At 39.4% G+C, this 23,354-nt stretch overlaps 1 protein-coding gene across 6 annotated transcripts in view; it reads left to right on the forward strand.

Moving 5' to 3' along the window:
- Positions 1-23,354, forward strand: part of TPP2 (tripeptidyl peptidase 2) — a 71,191-nt gene that overhangs the window by 44,562 nt on the left and 3,275 nt on the right. For 2 of the 6 annotated variants that reach the window (XM_040624343.1, XM_040624367.1), the window contains 12 exons: positions 598-714; positions 952-1,052; positions 1,663-1,759; positions 2,519-2,656; positions 4,846-5,090; positions 5,348-5,426; positions 7,704-7,742; positions 13,235-13,386; positions 15,572-15,668; positions 17,262-17,392; positions 21,646-21,853; positions 21,947-22,018. In XM_040624343.1, coding sequence (XP_040480277.1) covers positions 598-714; positions 952-1,052; positions 1,663-1,759; positions 2,519-2,656; positions 4,846-5,090; positions 5,348-5,426; positions 7,704-7,742; positions 13,235-13,386; positions 15,572-15,668; positions 17,262-17,392; positions 21,646-21,853; positions 21,947-22,018 — 1,476 coding nt within the window. Of the gene's footprint in view, positions 1-597; positions 715-951; positions 1,053-1,662; positions 1,760-2,518; positions 2,657-4,845; positions 5,091-5,347; positions 5,427-7,703; positions 7,743-13,234; positions 13,387-15,571; positions 15,669-17,261; positions 17,404-21,645; positions 21,854-21,946; positions 22,019-23,354 lie in introns of those variants that run through there. The other 4 variants (XM_040624357.1, XM_040624351.1, XM_040624377.1 and 1 more) reach the window with 4 other exon arrangements.

Genomic DNA, 23,354 nt, shown 5'->3' on the forward strand with positions numbered 1-23,354 from the left:
CTTGCCTGTGTCTCCTAGGTCTCCAGTGACTGCTTCTTGTGCTCTCATCTGCGTTAGCGTCCTCTGACCCATCTTCAGACTTCATAATGTACTGATTACTAGAAAACCTGATTTAAAACTCAGTACTAAAAACAGTTTCTGTTTTTAATTTTTTTAATAGGGAGAAAGATGTAAATGACCATAATTTCATTTTGCTTTGGTTGCCAGGAAGCTCTGATCCTGAAACTCAGCTGTGGGTATTGACTATGCCTTACAGAGCTATAATATGCCTTTTCTTATCATTGTTCTTACCATTTTTCCTTTGGTCTGAAGTTTTTATTCCAGTTTGTTTTCACTATTATTTTGTTGTGTGTGCTCTCAGAAGCTGCCTGCGATCTTCTATGACAAGCACCGTAGGAGTCTGAGTAGATAATTGTGTATTTAAATGCCTGTACTCTGTCTTTGCAACTGTAATTTTATAACTCCACACACAGCTGTACAGATAGGACAAGACTGAAAGCTAGAATTGCTTTAAAACACTTACTATTTATGTTGTGTCATTTGAAGGAAAATGAGAAAAAGGATTTACACATTTGTAATTTTTATTGTTCTTTACAGGGTGGGAAAGCAATTGAGTTTTGCATTGCTCGTTGGTGGGCAAGTCTTAGTGATGTCAATATTGATTATACCATTTCTTTCCATGGAATAGTGTGTACTGCTCCTCAGTTAAACATTGTAAGTTCCACATTTCCATCATTTTTAATGTGTTATTTGTGTTATTGAGAAATAATCTCACTGGTTGGATTTAAATGTTAATGGGCAGGTTATATTATTCTGAAAATAACAGTAGTCTTTGTTCATGGATGCTTATAAACTTTGCATTAGACAAGTTTATTTTAGGTCCAAATGTTTAAAAATACAGTTTATTATCAATAAAGTTTGAGAACCTAATTTGATAAATATCCTTTGTAGCATGCATCGGAAGGAATCAATCGTTTTGATGTTCAGTCCTCCTTGAAGTATGAAGATCTGGCTCCCTGCATAACTTTGAAGAGCTGGGTCCAGACACTACGGTATCATTAAGTGTTTTAAGGCTACAAGTGTTGAACATTGCCATGGTAGGAGTGGGGACATCTCTTACACTCTTTGAAAAGAGTAATCTTTTTAAATCATCTGAGTGCTGGAGATGAAAATGCAGTTTCTGACTTCGCAGCCTAGGAATCCTGGCAGCTAAGAGGCAGCCCCAGCAGTAGCTTTGAGCCTTAAGTAACATGGATGTGAAGCTTTCAGCGTGGCACTTGCAGGACCCCTCCCGTGATGTATGCGTTGCCATATGCAGTCTGTGGACAGGAGGGTGCAAGTCACAACCTGTCTGTCCTTAATATTGTTAGCAGTTGTTGCCCTAATATTGGAATCTGGTTATGTTAAGAACTATTCGTTGACGTTTGAAAATGTTTCCATAATATTGCAAAATTTAAACAATACGTATTGCTTTGGTTCAGTCAGTAAAGAATTCTGTAAGCTGATGATTAAAAATATTATAAAATATGCCGAAAAGGACAGAGCTTAGGAATGCTCATCGTCACTTATTGTGCTGTGTTATGGATTTTGTTGATTATAGTTTCAATTCTCTCAGTAAATGAGCTCCTGAATCAAACTACTTATGCGTTTGTCTGATTACAGCCCACTGAGTGCAAAAACAAAACCTTTAGGATCACGAGATGTTTTGCCAAACAATCGTCAGCTTTATGAGATGATCCTGACATATAACTTTCATCAGGTAAGTGCTTATATAATAAAGTATAACCTCAAAATGAACTTTTGTGTTTTGTTCATGAATCATAAAGTCAAAAACTGAAGAACAAGGAATTTAGTATATATGTGTGTGTGTATGTATTAAATAGAGTCAAGTAATTAACACTGGTTAATTTGGAATTAGTCTCTGGGAAATTATAATTTCTGATGATCCAAGTACAATTCAGGTCTGAAGTCATAAACTCTGATTTAATGGTGACCTGGCCTTTGAGCCTTAGTTTTTGTATTCACCTATTCAGTGGAACCTGTCCAATGCCAGATGCTGTCTGATTATGTTAGTGGGTCTGATTGCTTTTCTCTAAAGCAGGTGTTAAAACAATGAGAAGTCAGAATAACTCTTGGGTTGAATGAGCAGTGAAGGTAGTTGAGACTACTGTAAATGTAGAATCTAAGAATTTATGTAGGAACAGATTTCAGCAAAACTCATTGAAACATAATATGAATTTGGTTTTAATGTTCAGGAGATGAGTGATTTCAATGAATTGTCAAATTTCAGTTTTATAAAGTAATTAGAGGTTCTGAAGAATATATATTGCATTCATTAATGCTTAAAATACCTTTAATTAATGCCGAAGTATTGGGTGTTCTGCATTTTTAAAATTGGTTACCAGAAGGAAATATTTATAATACTTGTAATGTAAAAAGTTCATCAATAACAGTATTATAGATCTACATTAGAAATCATATAAATCATATGAAGTAATTATTCTTTTTTTTTTTATAGCCCAAGAGTGGGGAAGTAACTCCAAGCTGCCCACTACTTTGTGAACTATTATATGAATCAGAATTTGACAGCCAACTGTGGATTATATTTGACCAGAACAAAAGACAGATGGGTTCAGGAGATGCCTATCCACATCAGGTATAAAACTGGCAGTGATTTTTAGAATTAACTGAGGCTATTTCCTGAACTAATGAATCTCTGATTTCTTATTTATGATGATTTTTGTTTTTCTGGGTTTGTTTGGCATTTTTTTTTTTTTCTTAAAGATTTTATTTATTTATTTGACAGAGACAGCCAGCGAGAGAGGGAACACAAGCAGGGGGAGTGGGAGAGGAAGAAGCAGGCTCCCAGCAGAAGAGCCTGATGTGGGGCTCGATCCCAGAACGCTGGGATCACGCCCTGAGCCGAAGGCAGACGCTTAAGGACTGAGCCACCCAAGCGCCCCTGTTTGGCGTTTTTTTTAATGCTGTAGTTTTGTATTTCATTCTTTGACATACCACTAGAAGTTCAGTTGGTTGTCTTATTATAAGACAGACGTTATAGCCTCTCAGCCATGTAGGTCGGCTAAATCAAGTTTGGGGATAGAGGAGGGCATAGATGATGCTTGTGAACACTAGCTGGCAGAGTTTTTTGTTTTTTGTGTTTTTAATATGTATTTAAGGGGGTGAGCAGAGGGAGAGAGAAACCCAAGGAAACAATGTGCTGAGTGCAGAGCCCAACACGGGGCTCAATCTCACCACCCTGAGATCAGGCCAAAGCTGAATCCAAGAGTCGGATGCCCACCGACTGCACCATCCAGGCATCCCCAGTGTAGCTTTTTTTTTTTTTTTTAAAGATTTTATTTATTTATTCGACAGAGATAGAGACAGCCAGTGAGAGAGGGAACACAAGCAGGGGGAGTGGGAGAGGAAGAAGCAGGCTCATAGTGGAGGAGCCTGATGTGGGGCTCGATCCCATAACGCCGGGATCACGCCCTGAGCCGAAGGCAGACGCTTAACTGCTGTGCCACCCAGGCGCCCCTCCCAGTGTAGCTTTTTATTTTAGTTACTCTTCCTGCCTACTGCTTCCACCCTTCTGAAGGCTAAGATCAAAGCATCTAAGATAAGATGAGCATCTTGAAATGACCCAAGGTCTGAACTGGATGAAAGGCTCTGTACAGCAGTGCCAAGTGTTTATTAGAACTTTCAAATTTATTTCTTCCTGAGACAACTGTGTACTCAACACGGTATATGCCAAGCACTATGCTTTGCACTCTGGTATTAAATGGAGAAAAACTTTTAATCTTATAGGTTTTTTTTGTTTGTTCGTTTTTAAGATTTTATTTATTTGAGAGAGTGAGTGAGTGAGAGAGCACGAGCAGGGGAGGAAAGGAAGAGGGAGAAGCAGAATCCCCATTAAGCAGGGAGCCCAGCGCAGGGTTCGATCCCAGGACCTTGGGATTATGACGTGAGCTGAAGGCAGACGCCCAACGGACTGAGCCACCCAGGCGCCCCTTGATCATGTAGTTTGTAGAAATTTCATTCTTGATTAAAATATTGTTACAAAGAAATGAGGTATTTCCTGTAACATCTATAATTTTATGCCAAAGACTGAAAATAATTTGTGCAGGTTTTTTTCAGTTAACTAGTCAGGGGATGATTTATTTTTATTCCTCAAAGTAAGCCAAGTCACATCTCCTCTGTACAGACTAGATTACTGCAGTGCCATTACTTTGTTGCTTTTAAAATCTCAGAAGAAACTGCTGATGCACAATACAGCATGCCGTGCTTCTGAGCAGGTTAACTAGGTGGAGCACAGTGGATTTGTATTCCTTGGTCTCTGCTGGCTCCCTGTTTTTCCTGTCTGTGATAAATGTGTGTGGCATTTTGGTTGTAACATAAAGATTACCAGTTGTGTATACACACGTGTGTGTATATTTGTCTTAGATATTATATGGCACCTCAATTTTGCTAGTTTTGGTGGTGTTTTATACATGTTTCTAATGACTCATAAACTGGAAGATCACTGCTTTTATCAGTCTTGAGCAGATACTGATTGAGCTGAGTATGGGCATAGCCTGTTGTGGGAAATTGAGGGCTCGGGAGCCACACCTGCCTTCAGCTCCCTTATCCTTTACTCTGTTCCTGGTCCTGCTTCCTCACCATTCAGGCCCTTGTATGTAGGGTGTGTGTGTGTGTGTGTGTGTGTGTGTGTGTGTGTGTGTGTGTGTGTTCGTTCCTCACATGGTGTAAGTGCTCTGTACGTGGTAACAGTTCCTGTTTATCCTCTTACTGTAATTTCCGTTGACTTGGCTAAACTTTACTTTTTCCAAATGTTGTCTTTTTTAGTATTCTTTGAAACTGGAGAAAGGAGATTATACAATTCGACTACAGATTCGTCATGAGCAGATCAGTGATTTGGAGCGTCTTAAAGATCTCCCATTCATTGTTTCTCATAGGTTGTCTAATACCTTGAGCTTAGATATTCATGAAAATCATAGCCTTGCACTTCTAGGAAAGAAGAAATCAAGTAATTTGACACTACCACCCAAATATAACCAACCATTCTTTGTTACTTCCTTACCTGATGACAAGTAAGTGACAGTGTTGCTTACACTTAATGTGTATCTTAAATACTCTAATATTTTCATGCGAGCTCATTACATTGGGCTAAATTTGTGGTATGTTGTCACTTACCATTTTAGACTAAGATTATTTCTTCCTTTAATTTTTGAAATCTGAGCTATGGGAATTATTTCAGAATGCAATTGTTTTGATGTTTTGCCCCTTGATTATCTTTCTGAGACTTTCTCTTTAGTTCCTTTTTTTCTCTTTTGAACTTTCTTATTAGAATACCTAAAGGGGCGGGACCTGGATGCTACCTTGCAGGATCCTTAACTTTATCAAAGACTGAACTTGGGAAGAAAGCTGTAAGTATCCTTTTTTTTTTTTTTTTTAAGATTTTATTTATTTATTCGACAGAGATAGGGGGCTCGATCCCATAATGCCAGGATCACGCCCTAAGCCGAAGGCAGACGCTTAACCGTTGTGCCACCCAGGAGCCCCCTTTTTCTTTTTTTTTTTAAATACTGAAATTACCTATTCCAAAATTTCCATTCCTTTAAAAGATGGGAATTAATCCCACACTTTAGAATGGGTAAAAGAGAAGCTCTCCCTGGGGGGAAAATTGAGTAGTTTTTTCTCAAATTACTAGTAAAGTTTACTTAATATTTGATTGTATTTTAAAATATTCAGTATTCTTTTTTCCCAGGCCTAAGTACTTGGGCCCTGAACTGGTCCTTCCCTTCATGGCTAATATACTTGAACTTCCCTTGAAACATGTAGGTCCAGATTAAACTTGGCTTAAGTAAATGGGATGTTTAAAATTAGAACATTTTATAGGATTTTAATCAACATAATACTGTGGATATAAAAATAAGTCAGGTCTTCTTGGGTTACTTCTAGAAAACCAGTCAGAACATTTCTAAAAAGCAGTATTTTCCTCACTTGTACAGACCTTTCTCTTGTTGGAATTTTGCATAATTGTGTAGATGATTAGGAGATATTTCTTTTGGCATTGCCTTTTAATTTATGGTTTTAAAATTATGCTATTAAAAACATGTTTCTGGTTGTTATATTTTAGAGATAAACATTACAACTGGATAGGTACCGATTTTAACTTTTCCGTCTGTTTTCATTACATATTTATTATGAGAATAGTGTTTATGTGGATCTGTCACCTTCTGTCATCATACGAGCTCAGTGCCAGTCCAAGTTGTCATTCTTACAGTTTTGCATTTCTCCTTAGGATCAGTTCTTGTATAGTGATCTACTACCTGATGCTGGAATCATAAATGCCGTTATCAAGATGAATAGTTTTCTTGCATCTTAACAAGTATACTTACTTCTTGCCACTATTGAACCAGAGGTCACTTACTGCTGTCTTAGAGGCATAACTTAGGAATCCTGTGCTTTTAAAAAATTGTATGCCCTGACATTTCTTGAGTCTCATTTCAGTCAATACTGCAGTTGACCCACGAACAACAGGGGTTTGAACTGCGTGGTCGACTTACATGTGGGGTTTTTTTTTTTTCCCCAGTAAATATAGTACAGTACTGCAAATATATTTTCCTTGTGATTTTTCTCAATAACATTTTCTCTAACCTACATTAATTTAAGAATGTATACAAAATAATATGTTATTTGACTGTTTATGTTATCCTTAAGGCTTCCAGTCAACAGTAGGCTGTTCGTAGTTAAGTTTTGGGGGAGTTTATACAAGGATTTTCAACTGGGGAGGGAGTAGTGTCCCCAAGCCCCCATGTTGTCCAGCGGTCAACTGTACTTATTTATATATACACTCTAGTATCATTTGAAGTGAATCAGTCAATGACATTGAAATTCATGGACGCACTGATTTAAGAAGTCGTAGTCTTTTTTTGTAGGCTTCACTTCCTGGGCAGCAGGGCTGCCTCCAACTATGGGACTACCCAGATGGGGAGATGGGGTTCTCACCCAGATAACTCTTCTCAGGTGTCTGCTTCCTTGTGATGATTATGACAGAAAAGCATTGTTATTAAAAGTGTACTTTTAGCAATTCAGAGATAGTTACTACTTCCTAGCAACGTTCTTTCAGAGGCATAAATTATGAAAGTGTGGGATTAACTGTAGTTACTACTTACCAGGCAATTACGTACGGGGTAGATTTTCTTGAGAGAGAGCAAAAACCTAAAGGCATAGAGTTAATTATACTTGCCAGCACCTTGTTTGTTAACCTTGTAGTTTTGCATTTGTTACCGGTTTTGTAGTTGGGAAGGTGAGTGTTGTTTTACTTCTGCCTTGCACAGTCACCTTGAATGATGATGTCTGGGCGTGTGTGGCGTCTTTGAAATCACTCTGGGCTGTCAGCTAAATTTAATGTTTTTAAAAGTGTTTTGATAACTAAGAGATTTTGCTATACTCAGTTTTTCAAATACAGAGTTGAAAAACTTGCCCTTAGGAATGACCTATTGCATTTTTATTAAAATGAAAGTGGCAATGTTGCTTTGTTTAAAAGCCTGCCATTTTGATCGTAGACCTAACCCTTCTAAGTACGGAGACACACGCAGGTGGGACGTAAACTGGAAGACAAGTATTAGACAGAGGTGGTGTCTCCATCCTGTGTAGACTGTGCATGTTTTCTTACAGAATGTCCTTCTAACTCCCAGGGGCAGTCTGCAGCAAAACGACAAGGAAAATTTAAAAAGGTACTGATTGTCAGTTCTTAAAAAAGATGTCTTAAAGCCTTATTTGCATATTAGTTAAACTTTTTTTTCTGTCACCTATTATAAATCTTTTTAAAAAAATCTCTCCCTTAGTTTCCTTTCTTTAAGTTCTGCAGTATAGTGCTTTTAGCTTGTCAGTGTTGACATACTGCTTTCCTGAAGTGTTTTTTTCCTGCCATAAATCACTGGAAGACCCTGTTTTATATGTGTCTAGAAAAAAAAAATGTAATGCTATTCATTTCTTAGCTACAGATATGATACCAAATGGTAATATTTGAAATTTTGCATGTCTAGAATCCTACAGAGAAATGAATATAATTTTTTTAGCTATGTAAGCCAAAACAATTCTTTTTAAAGTCTAAAAACATTCTTAAATTGGATGATTTGATTAATAAAAGATTACTAAGGAATTTGAAAAAAACTTTATTCCCTGCTCTTTGTGTCATTGTCGTGCTGGAGGAGCAGAGACAGAGCAGTGGGGAGTGGGAACAGAAATAAGGACTGTCCACCCCAGGTTAAAATTGACACTAAGAACATGAGCAGGTTTAAGACCATAACTTCCCTACAACTTATTAGACAATCTGATTGACTGCTAGAGCCAAATTTAACTCAAAAAAGCAGAATTCTACTTTGAGTGCACTTAGCAAGAGGAATATACATACTCAGTGAGCTCTGTGGCATCATTCAGCGTGTTAGTGATTTCTCCTGTTCAAGCGGGAAGCGTTGCAAGGAAAATTTGTATTTTAAGGTATAAAAAAGAGATAACTCTGTTTCTTAATTCGTAGTGATGTGAAAATGGGGACCACCATTTTAGAACAGATGAAGTTCCTTTATTAAAAAGATTTCTGTAATGTTTATATTGTTATGTAATGGTAAACACTTTGTTCACAAATGCCCCACTGGGAATCGTCTTTCCAGATGAAGGAATATCTACTTCACTTTGCCAGTATTTTCTCAGCTGAGCATGGTGACCCATTTGTGGGCCATGTACATTCATTTAATGAAATATAACCAGCTTTAAGGTGAAAACTAAAGTAGGAAATGTCGTTCATCAGTCTCATAAAATGAATTTCTTTTTATTTATAGATTGTTTGTCTTTGGGTCATCCTGAAAATAGCTTGAAAGCCACTGCTTTAGAAAATGAGGAAAAAGTCTTCTAGGAGCCCATTAAAAAATAGAACGTGCTTATCACAAAATCATAGCTGGGGTTTTTTCTTCCTGTTGTATATTTTTCCTATTATATATTTTGGTTGATCTTTTGGGAGTTTTGGTGGATTTTGTTTGGATCAGGTTGTGTAAGATAGGAAACTTTTTTTTTTTTTTTTTTAAGATTTTATTTATTTGACAGAGAGAGCACAAGTTGGGGGAGTGGCAGGGAGAGGGAGAAGCAGGCTTCCCCACGGGTCCAAGGAGCCGGAAACGGGGCTCGATCCCAGGACTCTGAGATCAAGCCGAAGGCAGTCACTTAACTAACTGAGCCACCCAGGTGCCCCAAGATAGGAAACTATTAAGTGAACAGGGAAGTTTATTACTTAATGGTTAGGAAAGCTTTATATAAAGAACTTGGGCAACTGGAGTTACCTCTTTCCAGTTCTTTCTGTCTTATAGTCTCATTACCAAAAAGATCTATGTATTGATTTATTGCCAGAGTAAAATACCAACTAGCTTTTGGTCCATAATCCTCAATGGATTTGTCCTTTGGATCTCAGCGAGTTTTAATTTGGAAAATGCAGGTTACCTTTTTAAAGTTAATTGTCATTGTAATTTAAGTTCATTGTCATATGAAAGAATATAGTTACTTTTAACAGATGATAAATAGCATTCCAGTATGATTTTAATCTTTAAAATAGCTATTTTAGTTTGTGTAAAGGTATTAAAGTTTTGAATTTAGTTGCTAATAATTTAAGAACTAAGGAAATTGTAATTTTGAACCAAAATTTAAATGATGGTGTGTTATGTTACCCAAAGAATAATTACTAGTTTTGCAGGTAGATTTGACTTTCAAGGATATTGTTCAAACACTGTCAAAATACTTGGCAAATAGCAGAAATAATATGGTTTTTAAAAAACTTACTGTTAAGTATCTACTATAGAGAACTTCAGCATTTCTGCTCTGAAGATTGCTCTTGACTATCTTTTTAAATCGTAATCAAGGTTTCTCCAGACTTAATGGTACAAAATGATTTCCATTAAATTGACCCTATACTAAGTCCTGGAGGAGCAAGTTGGAAAAATACTGACAAAAAGAAAAGGTGAACATGATAAAACAAAAAATAACTCCATTTTTCTTTTGATTAGGAGTGAAAACTGCCATGTTTGTAATTTTTAATAATAAAAAATTAGTCCTGAAATATTTTATAGGTTTATAGTAATACTTATAATTGCTAATTCGATATATTTAATACATAAAATGCTGATCACAAAACCTTGATCCCCTCCCCGCCGACCCCACCAGGGTCATTCATCATGAATTCTCCCTGTCTCTTGTGCTTTTAGTTTTTAGTGATAGTTTATGGTTGCCATGGTATAGGGTTTCTTTCTATTTATAGATCTTTCTTAGAATTTATTGTTAATCATAAATTTAATGGATTGCTCATTTTAAATTCAATTCTGTTTTCTCTCTTCTGTACTAAAACATAATAGCAAACGCCTTACCTTTGAGCTTCATAGGAGGAATTGCCTCAGAACAGAGACTTCCTTCCCATCCTGAAATTCCCCCTCTCCCTAATCAGTCAAGGAGGAGGGGGGACTAAGGGAGGCTCACGTTAGATTAGAATCTCCATGGACTGCCAGGTTTCCTCCTCCAGGCAAGTGTCGTCCCCGTTCTAGTGCAGTGGAAGTACAGGACTACATGAACATAGGGTAAATGTTGGGGGCTGTCTCTGCTTCTTGAATTCTTCAGTATATCGTTTGTGCTGTACAGATGATATGGAAATGATCTGTTCCCATAAGAGCTTGGTGGTTAATTAGCAACTTCAATTTTGCAGACACTTTTCACCCCAGCAGTGCCCACTTAGGAAAATGAACTCAAGCGGAGGGAAGGAAGATGGGTAGCAGGGTCCTGAGGAGCTTGCCCAAGCAGAACCCCTGCTTCTTTTGCCCAGTCCCACCCTGCACATGCGACTTTGGCTTGCAGGCGCTGGTTGCTGGCCCCAGACAGAGCATGGCGCTGAAATGCTGAAAGGGGATTTGTGTGGTTATGTCACATGAGTGGTTTTATGTGCTTTAAATGAGTCATATTGAAGTAGTAGTTACTGTTTTATGTTGGAATACTATTAGAACTACTTCAACAGTAGTTCTTTATATTTACTATTGTAATTATACCCCAAAATAAAATTTAGTTGTGAAAATTCTTAACATGGGCATACGTGCATTGTATTTACACCTAAAAATCCTATTTGGGGGAAGGAGGGGGCTTTCAATACTTTTTTTGTCTCAACCTGTGTGAAGTTTTTTTCTGAAATTACTGTGATTAGGAGAGTAAAAGTTTGGTAACATTTTTTCCCAATTTTAGAAATTTTGCTAATTAAAACAAAAGTTTTAATTTAGCATTTTTAATATAAATTTGAAGCTAGAATTGGTGAAATTGACTTCATGATTTAATTAAGGGCACCTGGTTATCGTGCCATAACCAGATCTAGCAAATATATGGGATTTCATTTCCCAGATGTTGCGTTAGTTTTTGCAAGTGGAGACTTATGTGCTTTAACAGAATGGATGGAAATGGATGTAATTAGATATAATTACACATTGCTCTTTTCGAAAGCAAAACTTCTCAAAGGAACTATGTATGCTTCTTTACTTCCTGTTCTTTACTTCCTGTTCCTGCATCTCTTTCTCGGTCAGCCCTCACCCCCACTGTCCACAGAGACTGTGCATCTCTTGTCCTGGGCACCAGCCACTGCTGCCCCATTCTGTGACCGTGCCCTTCTGCCCCTGGCGCCACGTCTGCTACTGTCACTGGTTGACCACTCCTCTTTCTTTTGTCTGGCTTATCCACGGAGTCCCTCTGGTGTCTGTCTCCCTCACTCCTGAGCATCTTTGAGACTGCAGAATGCTTTGAATCAAGGCCTGGGCTTCCTCTTTCCCTCCCCCGTCCTGCCCAGTTTTATTTGGCCCCTAGTTTTAAACACCATCAGCAAGCACTGTCGGTTCTACCTTCACGGATTTCTGAATCCATCCACTTCTTCCTCTTGTACAGCCTGTTCTTTAGATCAGAGTAGTGTTGGGAGTCTAGGCTTGCTTCCTAACTTGTTTTCCTCCTTCTGGACTTCTGCCCTCTATCGTCCATTCTCCACATAGTAGGAAGAGGTATTAAAAACAAACCAACATTTTTCATCCATATAGGATCCAGAGTCATAAAACAAAAAGCAGAAATCTTGAATCATGTTCACTGCCTTGCCTACAGCTCTCCCAGTAGGCTACCAATTGCATTTAGAATAAAATCTGTATTTTTGTACTCTCTTCCATTAGCGCCACTCCTTGTGGTTGCTGCCCACATGCTCAGTGCCTCCAGCTGCGCTTGCTGTATACACAAGCTCAGGGCTTTGCATGTGCCCATCTTCTGTCTTCAGACACTTCTTCCTCTCCTCAGTTTGGTTCATTAGGTCCACGGCAGTTCATTCACTTAGGCCGTGGAGGTTCACTCAAATGGGATATTCCCTCTTCAGAGTGGCTTTCCAGCACCACTTCATCTGCATTGTTCCCCATCTCACCGAGTAACCTCTCTCTGTCCCTGCATTCTGTTTCATTTTCTCCATATCATGTGGTGTCTTCTGAAAAAATTCACTATCTGTATGTTGTCTGTCTTCCCCCGCTAGGATATGTTCCCAGGGGGCAAGAGAGGGCCTTGTCTGCTTTGTTCTTCACCTCTTTGTTCTCACAGCATTACCTGGCACGGCACAGGGCCTCAATAAGTCCTCTTGATTGAATGAAGGAATTTCTCTTTAAATTTACTTAGAAAAAGAGGATCTCCTTAAAAATTCTAAGTTATTTCCTCCCCTTCTCAAGTAGAAGATGTGAAAGCCCAGTAGACTTTGGTAATTAGTACTTTTTGTAATCCAGTCTGTCCAGTAAAACTAAGAATACCAAATACACTCAAATGGAGGAAAGTTTGTTCTTACCTCCTCTATTTTATTTTTTTAGGATTTTATTTTTAAGTAATCTCTACACCCAGTGTGGGGCTGGAACTCACAACCCCAGGATCAAGAGTCGCGTGCTCCACCAACTGAGCCGGCCAGGTGCCCCTTACATCCCTTATTTTAAAGATTTAGAAGCACCAGTACTTTAAAGTTTGGGGAGAAAATTCCTTTGATCACGGATTGGAGTTTTTTATGTATTGTGGCCCTTAGGATCTGGAGTATCACGTAGTACAACTCTGGGCAGCCCGTGTTCTGAGATATTCAGGTACTGAAGATGATTTTAAAATATGTAAAGTTAAGCATATTGATCTGAGACTCTTTCCACATTCATAGGATGTGATCCCTGTCCATTACTACCTAATACCTCCGCCAACAAAGACTAAGAATGGCAGCAAAGATAAAGAAAAAGATTCGGAGAAAGAGAAAGATTTAAAAGAAGAGTTCACTGAAGCGTTACGAGACCTTAAAATTCAGTGGATGACAAAGTAAGTTTTAGTGGATTTTATTCCTCTAAGTGTTTACTTTTGTTTTCCCAGTTACAGCAGTGTGTTGTATATGTGCATAGGCTGTATTCAGAATGGTAATTATGGCAGGGTTACAGGGGCTTTTAATTTAACCACTTAATTCTGATTTGCTCTTAGAGAATTTTACTGGAAAGTATAAAGAAAAAAATAAAAATCACTTTTTTGCCTACTTTCCAAAGATAATCATTGTCCTATTATTTTCTCTGTAGTTATGCATTAGCAGTGTGAATGATATTGTGTCCTAGTTTTCCAGTTACTATTTGATTTTGGGCGTTTCTTGGGTCATTTAATAGTCATTTAAAAATACCATTTTAATGACTATGTAGTATGCTGTCCTGTTGGTGAAATATAACCTGCTTAAATACTGTATTTGGGATCCACGTTTATAGCTTTTCTGTGGTGCTGTGATGGACATTTGTATACATGTAGTTTCTTTAGATATCATATCCATCAGATCGCATCTTTAAAATATAATTATTGAATCAGTATTATTAATACTTATAAATCGCTTTGATAGGTTTTGCCACATTACCTTCTAGAGGGACTGTCACAATTTCTACTCCCTCCAGTGGCTTACGGCGGAGCCTATTATGCCGTGAACTTGCAAACAAAGCCATGCTGCTAGAAGGCAAAAAGAGAAAAAGCCATTACCGTGGTCTTAAATTGCATTTCTCAGGTTACAGCATTTGAGCTTTTTAGGTGCTGTCATTGCATTCTTCGTGTAGCTGCTGTCAGTTGGACATGTGCTCTACTATTTTTCTATTGGGACATCAGATTTTTCCTTTAACTTTTTAACATAAAAGATATTAATGCTTTGCTGTACTGGTACACATTTTTCCCTCAGCTTATTTTTTGAGTTTTAGCTTACTTTTTACATAGCAGAAATTTATTCTCTGTAGTCCGATGGATTGCTTTTTCCATTTGTGTTATGCAGTATTTCTCTGACCACTGCTTTTCTATGGGAGTCCACACTAGCTGAACACGTACGCATCCTTGCAGCCCTGCACTCTTCTAGAGAACAGATGTCAGCATATCGGGAACATAATTCCCAGGGATTGAATGGTCACACGGTCCGTCTATAGTCAAACTTACCTTTCCCCTTAAAACTAGACTGTATCTCCACCAGAAGTCAGAGTCTGTAAGTCAGTCTCTGACTGACTGTAGGATGTTGTAAACAGTTGAAAATACAATGTAAATCCTTCAGAAGCAAAATGGTAGAGATTGACTTCTGGCATGGCAGTGTGAGGAGTCCCAGGAACCCACTCCGCCAGAAACTAGTGAAAATCCTTTTTTTTTAAATCGGCCTTTTAAAACCTGTGGAGATGATAGTAAGGGCATGCAGCAAAGGATGAATGAAGAAACATCTGTTCAAGAATATCTAAAGTTAAGGGAGAAAAGTGAGAATCTGGTATTTGAGCCCAGGCCACTCCCTGCTTCCCCACTGCCAGCTCAGGGACGCAGCACCTCAACTCCAGGCGGCCTGCAGCCAGGAACACAGGGCTCCCTCGCCCCTCAGCTCCCAGACAGAGGACTTTCCTCCTGGCAGGAGCTGGCTCTCACGCAGCTCAGCTGCCTAGAGGTGAGGTGGAGTGATGAGCAAGTGTGGGGTGGCAGAGAACAGAGGGCCTGCCTTGGGCGTGGGCACCCCTCCCCACCCCAGCCCAGCCCAGGAGGTGGTGGTATCATGGCAGGCAAGGCAAGCCAGGAAAATCCCTGCGTACTACTCCCCCTCACCCATTTAATTAGCTTTATTCAGTTTCCCCATTTGAGAACATGGAATGTCTCTCCATTCATCTGAGACTTCAGATTTTTCAGAAAAGTTTACATTTTTCTTACACATTTTAGATATTTCAAGATCTTTTCATCTTTCTAGGTATTTGAATGTTTTTTCCTCCTCTTTATACATCCATACCTGGCATGTATGAAAACTTGATGCTTACAATTTGATTTTTTTTTCTAGGCTAAGCATATTTATACTACCTGCAAATAATGATAATCTTTGTCAGCAATGTTACTTATATTTCAGATTGATGCTTTATGTTATCAGCTGGAACTTCAAAGCAATGTTAAATAATAAGGAAGACAGAAATTGTTTTCTTTCTAAAAGAAATGAAATATAGTGTTTCTCTCTTTCTTATATACATAGGCTGGATTCTAGTGACATTTATAATGAATTGAAAGAAACATATCCTAATTATCTTCCTCTGTATGTTGCAAGACTTCATCAGTTGGACGCTGAAAAGGTTGGACATGTTCATTCTTAATATGAGTATTTCATTTTGTTTGTAACATTAGGTAAGGTTTATACGTTGAATGAAAATGCAGCCTTGTATTTGTCTTGTGTTCTTTTTTTTTTTTTTAAAGATTTTATTTATTTGACAGACAGCCAGTGAGAGGGGGAACACAAGCAGGGGGAGTGGGAGAGGAAGCAGGCTCCCAGTGGAGCAGGGAGCCTGATGCGGGGCTCAATCCCAGGACTCTGGGATCACGCCCTGAGCCGAAGGCAGACGCTTAACATCTGAGCCACCCAGACACCCCTGTCTTATGTTCTTGCCAAAGGAAACCAGGTTTCTTCAAATTGAATATTCTATTAACCATTTTCATTAAAGTAATTACAGGACTTAGCCATTACTGTGAGTTCAGCTTAGAATTCCTGCTCACATTTTTGTTCAGTGGGAGGAGTGGTAAGTAAGATATCCTGAGGGTTGCTTTTCTGACATCACCTCCAGAGCAGGGGTCTGGCCTGCTGCAGATCTAAACACCTGCAGCAAATGAAGAACTCCTACTTTGTGTTAACTTTGTTACTGTTGGTAATTTTAAGAGTTGGCCACAGTTCCAAGCTGTCTTAACGTGGGCCAGCTCTCGTTGATAATGTTGGCCAGCAGGAAGGTGCTAGCCATAAACAATTAAAAAATTATCCGGGGCAGGGGGTGGGGGCGGTGGGTGCCTGGGTGACTCAGCCAGTTAAGGGTTTGCCTCTGGCTCAGGTCATGATCCCAGGGTCCTGGCTGGAATCCAGCCCCACATCAGGCTCCCTGCTTGGTGGGGGGCCTGCTTCTCCCCCTCCCTCTGCCGCTCCCTTTTCTTGTGCTGTCTCTATCTCTCAAATAAATAAATAAAATCTTTTAAAAAAATTATCAGGGGTTCAGAGTGAACTTGAAGGTGTTGAAAGGAAACAACCTCTAAGACTCACAAGAAAGGAGCGAATTACTGAGAGCAGCTCGAGTACCATGGTGATTGTTGTTAGACTCTGTTGGGTCTATTTTTGTTTACTCTCACCTTTGTCGTTTTAATAATAAACTAAGAAGAATGTTCATCAGCGAGTTTTTTTTTAATAATTTTTTTTTTATTATGTTAGTCACCATACAGTACATCCCTAGTTTTTGATGTAAAGTTCCATGATTCATTACTTGCGTATAACACCCAGTGCACCATGCAATACAGGCCCTCCTTAGAGCAAGTTCTTCTTTCCTTCTGTTTTCGTGTGGTGTGAGACTGGAGTAACCTAGCCAATTGTGTTTCTAAGATGCCCAGAAAAGGAGTTGCCTTGGTAGAAAACACTGCATTTCTGTGAACCCTTTATCTTGCTTATCCTCCCCATCTAACATCAATGGGGAATGTGTATTAGGTATTTTTCCGTCTGAGCTCAGGTTTTCTAGTGATGCTGACATTGTGGCAATCACAGTAGGGGCAGCACAGAGCCCCCTGGGCTTCAAGGAGACAGCGCAGCCCCCTCGCTCTGGAGTTGTGACTCTGACAGTTGAGACGACAGAAATGAAGGTACTTTGGTGTACCCATTGATACATCCATTTCTTATTTCTTTTTTTCCTCCCTAGGAACGGATGAAAAGACTTAATGAAATTGTTGAAGCTGCAGATGCTGTTATTTCTCACATAGATCAAACGGCCCTAGCAGTTTATATGGCAATGAAGACTGACCCCAGGCCCGATGCAGCTACTATAAAAAAGTACCTAACCAGTAAATAATCTTTCTTGCATCTCATTTCTTAGTTACTTTTTAAAATTATTGAGAATATTCTTCTTTCTTGTATTTGTTGTGTCCCTAGAGTCATTGGTATTTGGATGCTCCCCCCTTAGATATTTCGTAATAATTTTTTTCAGTTGTTTGATATTAAGCGAATGAAAAGGAGTCTGCTTTCTCTACCATTAGGTGCTGTTGTGGTGGAGAGACCTGAGTAGCTGTGATTAAACAGTCCCGCCACTTGGGGATTTGTAGGAACTGGACATATGGAGGAGGCAAACAGATAACACCCTCTACGATTAATCTCTAAACTGTTCATTGGCCAATAGCATAAAAAGTCGAGATTTAGTTTGTAATGCCTGGTAACACAAGTATAAATAAAGTCAGGTTGAAACTGTCACAAGCAGCTTGAGTTAGGAACTGGTCTAACAGTATTACGTGGGGTGAAGGGAAGGGGGTTTATGGTTTAGCTTTAAGAAACCCAGTGCGACACGTGAAGCAGAGAGCTGTCGTTGGGTGGGGGTGGGTGAGTACCCCCGTATGTTGTGTGATGGTCCCGCGGCCTCCAGAGCCTCCACCTTCCCTGAATTCCCAGGACCGTCTCATGGGAGCTCTCCTGACCAGCTCTCCCCTCCCTCACTTTGGTTTATTTTCACCCAGAGGTCGTTACCTGCGAGGGTAGAAATAATCACCTCCTCTTAGAGCTATTCTGTGATGCCCTCAGCTTCAGTCAGAATACTTCTTTCTCTATGAAGTTCTTGATGCTAAACTCTGGGTATTACATTGTTTATACTAATATTACAGCTCTTCTAAATCTATAAGCAGTAGTTTTCAAGCAGAATAAAATTTATTCAAATTAGGTTGTTGGCATGGTCTGCACCCTTCCCCGCCTTCCAAAGGAATAATCTCAAACATGGCTGTTTTGTTGTTGTCCATTTGTGAGATGCCATTTATGTACAAGAAATTATTTGGGATGTTTTGAATACATTATCTCATTTAAACTTAATCTTCTAAATAACTTGCCAAGTAGGGGCGTTTTTACCCCATATCTGCCGAAGAGCAAACAGGCTGGGAGCATACGTGGCCAGCCTAGGCTGCCAATGCTGGAAACGGGAGCGCTGGATTCACACCGTGTGTCCCAGCCTGGGTCTTTCTTGATAAGCAGCCTCTTGCATTCCTACCCAGCTTGAGAAGATTCATACCCCTCATTTCTTTCTCATAGAAAAATAGGGCTCCAGCTCCACCTTGCCCATCTTCCTGCTGTCCATTCTGTGTCAGGAGGCAGAGACCTTTGTCTCTTAGCCTGAGTCCTCCCCGCCTCCATTTCCTTCATAACTGCCCTCAGCTGATAAGCGCCTTGCTCCTGGTCTCCAGGGTCTACGCCTCAGCCCACAGTCATATGCAGACATCTCCTGTCCCCAGTGGGGCCCCTGGCTTCTGGCTGGAGTAGTCTGCACTGTGCTGACTTCCTGAATTCCATTCCATGTCACAGGCTGGATCGCCCATGAGAAACTCATTGCCGGAAACCGTGGCCCCTTCTGAGGCTGCCTTGACCTCACTGTGGCCTCTGCTAGTAGCTCCCCCATCCCTCTAGCATCTGTTATTTCTTAGTTTGTGAAAATAATATCCTGTCTTCAGACTCATGTGTCTAGGAAATAACGCTGGAAATTTCAGTAAATATGAAGGTCCATTTAACCCTGCTGATATTCTGGCCGGTCTTTCCTAAGTCTTCCTGTCCACAGAGGAGACCCTTTAATTTCAGGTTAAAGTGAGCCACAGACCAAGATTAGCTGTGTTTTCAATCTTATTAGTCCCTTTTTTCTCACAGTTTTTTTCTCAAACCCTGACTCCAGTGGCTCTCAAAAAAATAACAGTAACATAGGATCCTGACTTTAAAGATTATAGCTGTAGAGACTTTCAGAGATGCTGGGATAAAACTAGAAAGGAGCTATCAAACATCGTGAAAATGCTGAGAGAAGCTAGCTTGTTTCTGGCAACATTGGAAAGGTTTGTCTGCACTTACAAGGAAAGTATCTGCTCCAGGCCTTGCTTTGACCAGACCGCCTTGGGCTCGGGTACGCTGTGCTGGGCGGAAGGCTTGGAGTTCCTGTTCTGGGGCGAGGTGGTCTCAGGAGGGCTTGCGTTTCTTGGGGCTGTCATCCATTGACAAGGAGCAGCAGTGGAGCGTTTATTTCTCACTTCCAAGCAAAGCTGCTTTTACTCCAGTCACTTATGCATCAGAAGTTATGATAGCCACTTGGTAATCTTAAAAATGATAATAGCTTTTTGTAGGTGATCTAAAATATATCTATTACCACTTTGATCAGTACCTCTAGCTAGATTTGATTGAGGTACTTATTGAGCGAACACTGTAGGTAAAGGATCACTGAGAGGAACAAAAAGAAATGGAATAGGACACTGTCTACTCTTAGGAAGCATACGCTCTGATGCAGAAGACTAAGGTGCTAGCTAGGATGTGATTAAGAGTTATAATAAATATTTTAAATTGTGCAAGCCTGTAGGAAGGAGAGCTAATTTCATTTGAGTAGAGAAAGCCTCGTGGATTAAGAAAGTATTTGATTTGAGCTGATCCTAAGTTAGATGAGGGTAGGGAAGGAATATTGCAAATATGTGGAATTTAGGTTATTGGATCAGAGAACTGGGTTATTGGGTCTGGCAGGTAGTTCAGTCGAGGATTGGCAAGTACAGCACACCTGTGTCACCCCCTAAGTTCTGCATCCTTCCAGCCCTTCTCTGGGCAGCTAGGACCAATCAGTCAGCACTGCCATGGATGATCAAACCTGCCTTGCCAATCCAGTTCTGTTCCAAGGCCCCCCTTCTTCATAAAATGGGGACAATAATTGTGTCCGACTCCCAGGGTTGCTGTAAAGTATAAATGAAGTACTGGTAAGACATTTCAGTTGGTGGCTGGCATCTAAAAGGTGGGGTGGGGTGGGTAAATGAGATTTACCTCTCAGTAAATGAGAAGTTCCGTACATGTCCTTCAACTCAGAAATCCTTTTGTTCCGGTGTCCAAAGTGACCAAGCAGTTCACTGACAACGTTTCCCCAAAAAGAGAGTGAAAGTTCCTTTAAGCTTTGAAACTCTTTGCTGAAATCTTAGGCATCTTTTTTGGCCTAATTTTATCTATGTTGCAAACGTATTAAGGTGGGTAACTTTGTTGGGTTGTAACAAGTTGTTGTTTTCTCATTTTAATTACCCTCGGTACTAAGTGTTGATGTTGTAGTGCCAGCAGATTTCATGTCGCACATTCTCCTCGGAGTCCTTCAGAGCCATTCCTCCTGTTAGTGTGTTCATCCATGTCTGAGTGCCCTGTGGGCACCTTCTCAGCCTTTTAATCCTCATTGTCTTCACACGTGTGGGACATGAGTTGGACAGAATGCCTCAGATAAGCAAGTATCCTAAAGACTAACAACCCTGGATGTAGGTCGTTATTATATTTCATTCGACAATGATTTATTGTTTCTGTCCTATGCAGGAGTTGTCTGGGCACTTGGAATACATCAGAAGAGCACAGTCTCCTGCCCTGCAGCAGGACAGTTTTACCATAATGATTAAGAGCAGGGGTTCTAGAAGCAGACACTAAGTAGCTTCTAATCCTGAATCTGCTGCTTCCTAACCATAGGACCTGGAACAAATCTCTCACTTTCCTCCTTTGCAAAATGGGGATAATTAATAGTATCTTACTCATAGAATTGTTTTGACTGTAAATGAGTTAATATGTAAAAGTGCTAAAACAGTTACTGGCACAGAGGAAGCATTTTACAGTGTTTTGCTCTATTTATAAATGAAAGTTCACTGCTGAAAGAACTTTCGTACATTGGTACCTAAATATGTGATGATTGCTATTTATAAGAAATCTAAATACCTAAAAGACGCTGTTCTTTTTTTTAAATTTTTTTAATTGTTTTTTTTAAAGAAGCTGTTCTGATGAAGAGTTATTTAGCTGACGGAATTTAGAGCTGAACAGACTTTCACTTCTTTTGCTTTGTGGCATTCTGCTTCAACCAAATACAGCTGTCCTATCTCATTTAATTTGTATAATCGTGTAGTGGCTCATTTGATGTTTATTAAAAATAAGGAGTCTTATTTGATGTATAATAATATTTCTGCATTGTAAATCTGAGGCAAAGAATGCATGAGTTTATTAGTTTCAGATAAGACTGTACTTTTTAAAGAGTTTTACTGATCTGTGAATTGTTTTGATTTGGCACACAGTGATATGGACAAACAGAAATCTACGCTCGTGGATGCCCTTTGTAGAAAAGGATGTGCCCTAGCTGACCATCTTCTTCACGCACAAGATCAAGATGGGGCTGTTTCGAGCGATACCGAAGGAAGAGAAGAGGAAAGAGAAAATACTCTGGATTCTGTGATGGAAACTTTTTGGGAAACTACAAAATGGACTGATCTTTTTGACAATAAGGTAATCTTTGTGCGTCTTGCTGTGGCATAGTTCTTGGGGGTTTCTTCAGAAACCTCCCTTGTGCCCCATTGCCTACTCTTTACTGTTTCCCAGCTCCCCGGCCAGAAGAGGAAGAAAATATATGGAGTGTGGCTAAGCTGGGCTCTGAAGAAGACATTGTGTTTAGTGAGACCTCCTTTGTCTTACCTGTTTTAGAACCACTTTACTGTTATTTTCTCTGTCTGCATAGTGGCTCTTTAGCCAAACTAATTTGCAAAACAGTTTGAGAATGTGTGTAGTGGCCTTTAGGTTAAGCCAGTTATGTATGAAGCTGGAATTAAGAACATCTAGAAATTGTGTTTATGCCTTCCCATATCTGTTCATGTACTGGTTTGTCGGGGATGGAGAGGGGGGCGTTCTGGTTACTTTGGATGTTATTTTTCTCAAAACTTTATGACTTTTAAATAATTATTATCTGGATTTATAGCTCATCAGTTTTAAAACCCAGTTCAGAAGAAGAAACATTGACGAACGTTTTGGATTTGGGTTATAAAAACATTCTAAATCTCTTTTAGCTCTCTACTGTAATTCTTAATAAGTACAAGTTTTTGTCAATCTTCCTTTCTTCTGAAGATAAAGCAAAATAAGTAAATGAAATTAGTAGACTTCTAACCCAGCACAAGACATTAGTTTTGTTTTACTAGACAGATGCTTGTTTTCTAGATTAACTACGATAATTTGTAGTAAAGACCTCAGAGAAAGGAGAAAAAGTTTCCTAAATGTTTGAGGTTTCTCCCCACAGTGCAGTTGTGCTCATGCTGGAGAAAGGGAGTGATAGGAAACTGAAGGCGTCAGCGTGGCACCAGAGAGGGAGAATTTGGATCTGAAATCAGACCCTGGAGTTCGAATCCCACTTCTACCATTTCTATCTATATGACCCTAGGCATGGTACTGAATTCTGATGCCTCAGTTTCTTCCCTGTTGAAGGAGGATAGTGACGGTACACACGGTTTCTAGTGAATGAGTGTTAAGTACAGGAACTGACCTGAGCAGTGTTTGCTGCCGTTGCTAACAGATGACTGTTGCGTATCTGCTACGTACCCAGTGCTGTGCTTGCTGCTAGAAAAAGATGAATAAGAGCCTGGGGGATAAACACTGGATGGAAATCGTAGTAAAACTGTTATAAATAATCCTGGTTGCCATAGTACTACCACTGTATTAGGGGCCATGCATTGTATTACCCATCTGTTTACTACACTTAGAACAAGTGAACACTTTGCTTGGCTCTAGAATACAAGTAAATGTGATAGGATTCCTTTCTTTGAGGTCATTCTCTACATTCTAAAAGTGGAGACCAAAAATATGAATAAATAATTACAAGTATATTTGACAGATGCAATAATTAAAGGTACAAACTTACACAAAAAGAATTAATTGAAAGTAAGAGTACATTTATATAATTTTTTTATTTTTATTTTTTTTTTACTTTATCCCCTTTTGCAGTTTTGGTAATTTATAATGA

Source organism: Ursus maritimus, unplaced genomic scaffold (genome assembly GCF_017311325.1).
Source record: "Ursus maritimus isolate PB19 unplaced genomic scaffold, ASM1731132v1 scaffold_10, whole genome shotgun sequence".
Lineage (NCBI taxonomy): Eukaryota > Metazoa > Chordata > Mammalia > Carnivora > Ursidae > Ursus > Ursus maritimus.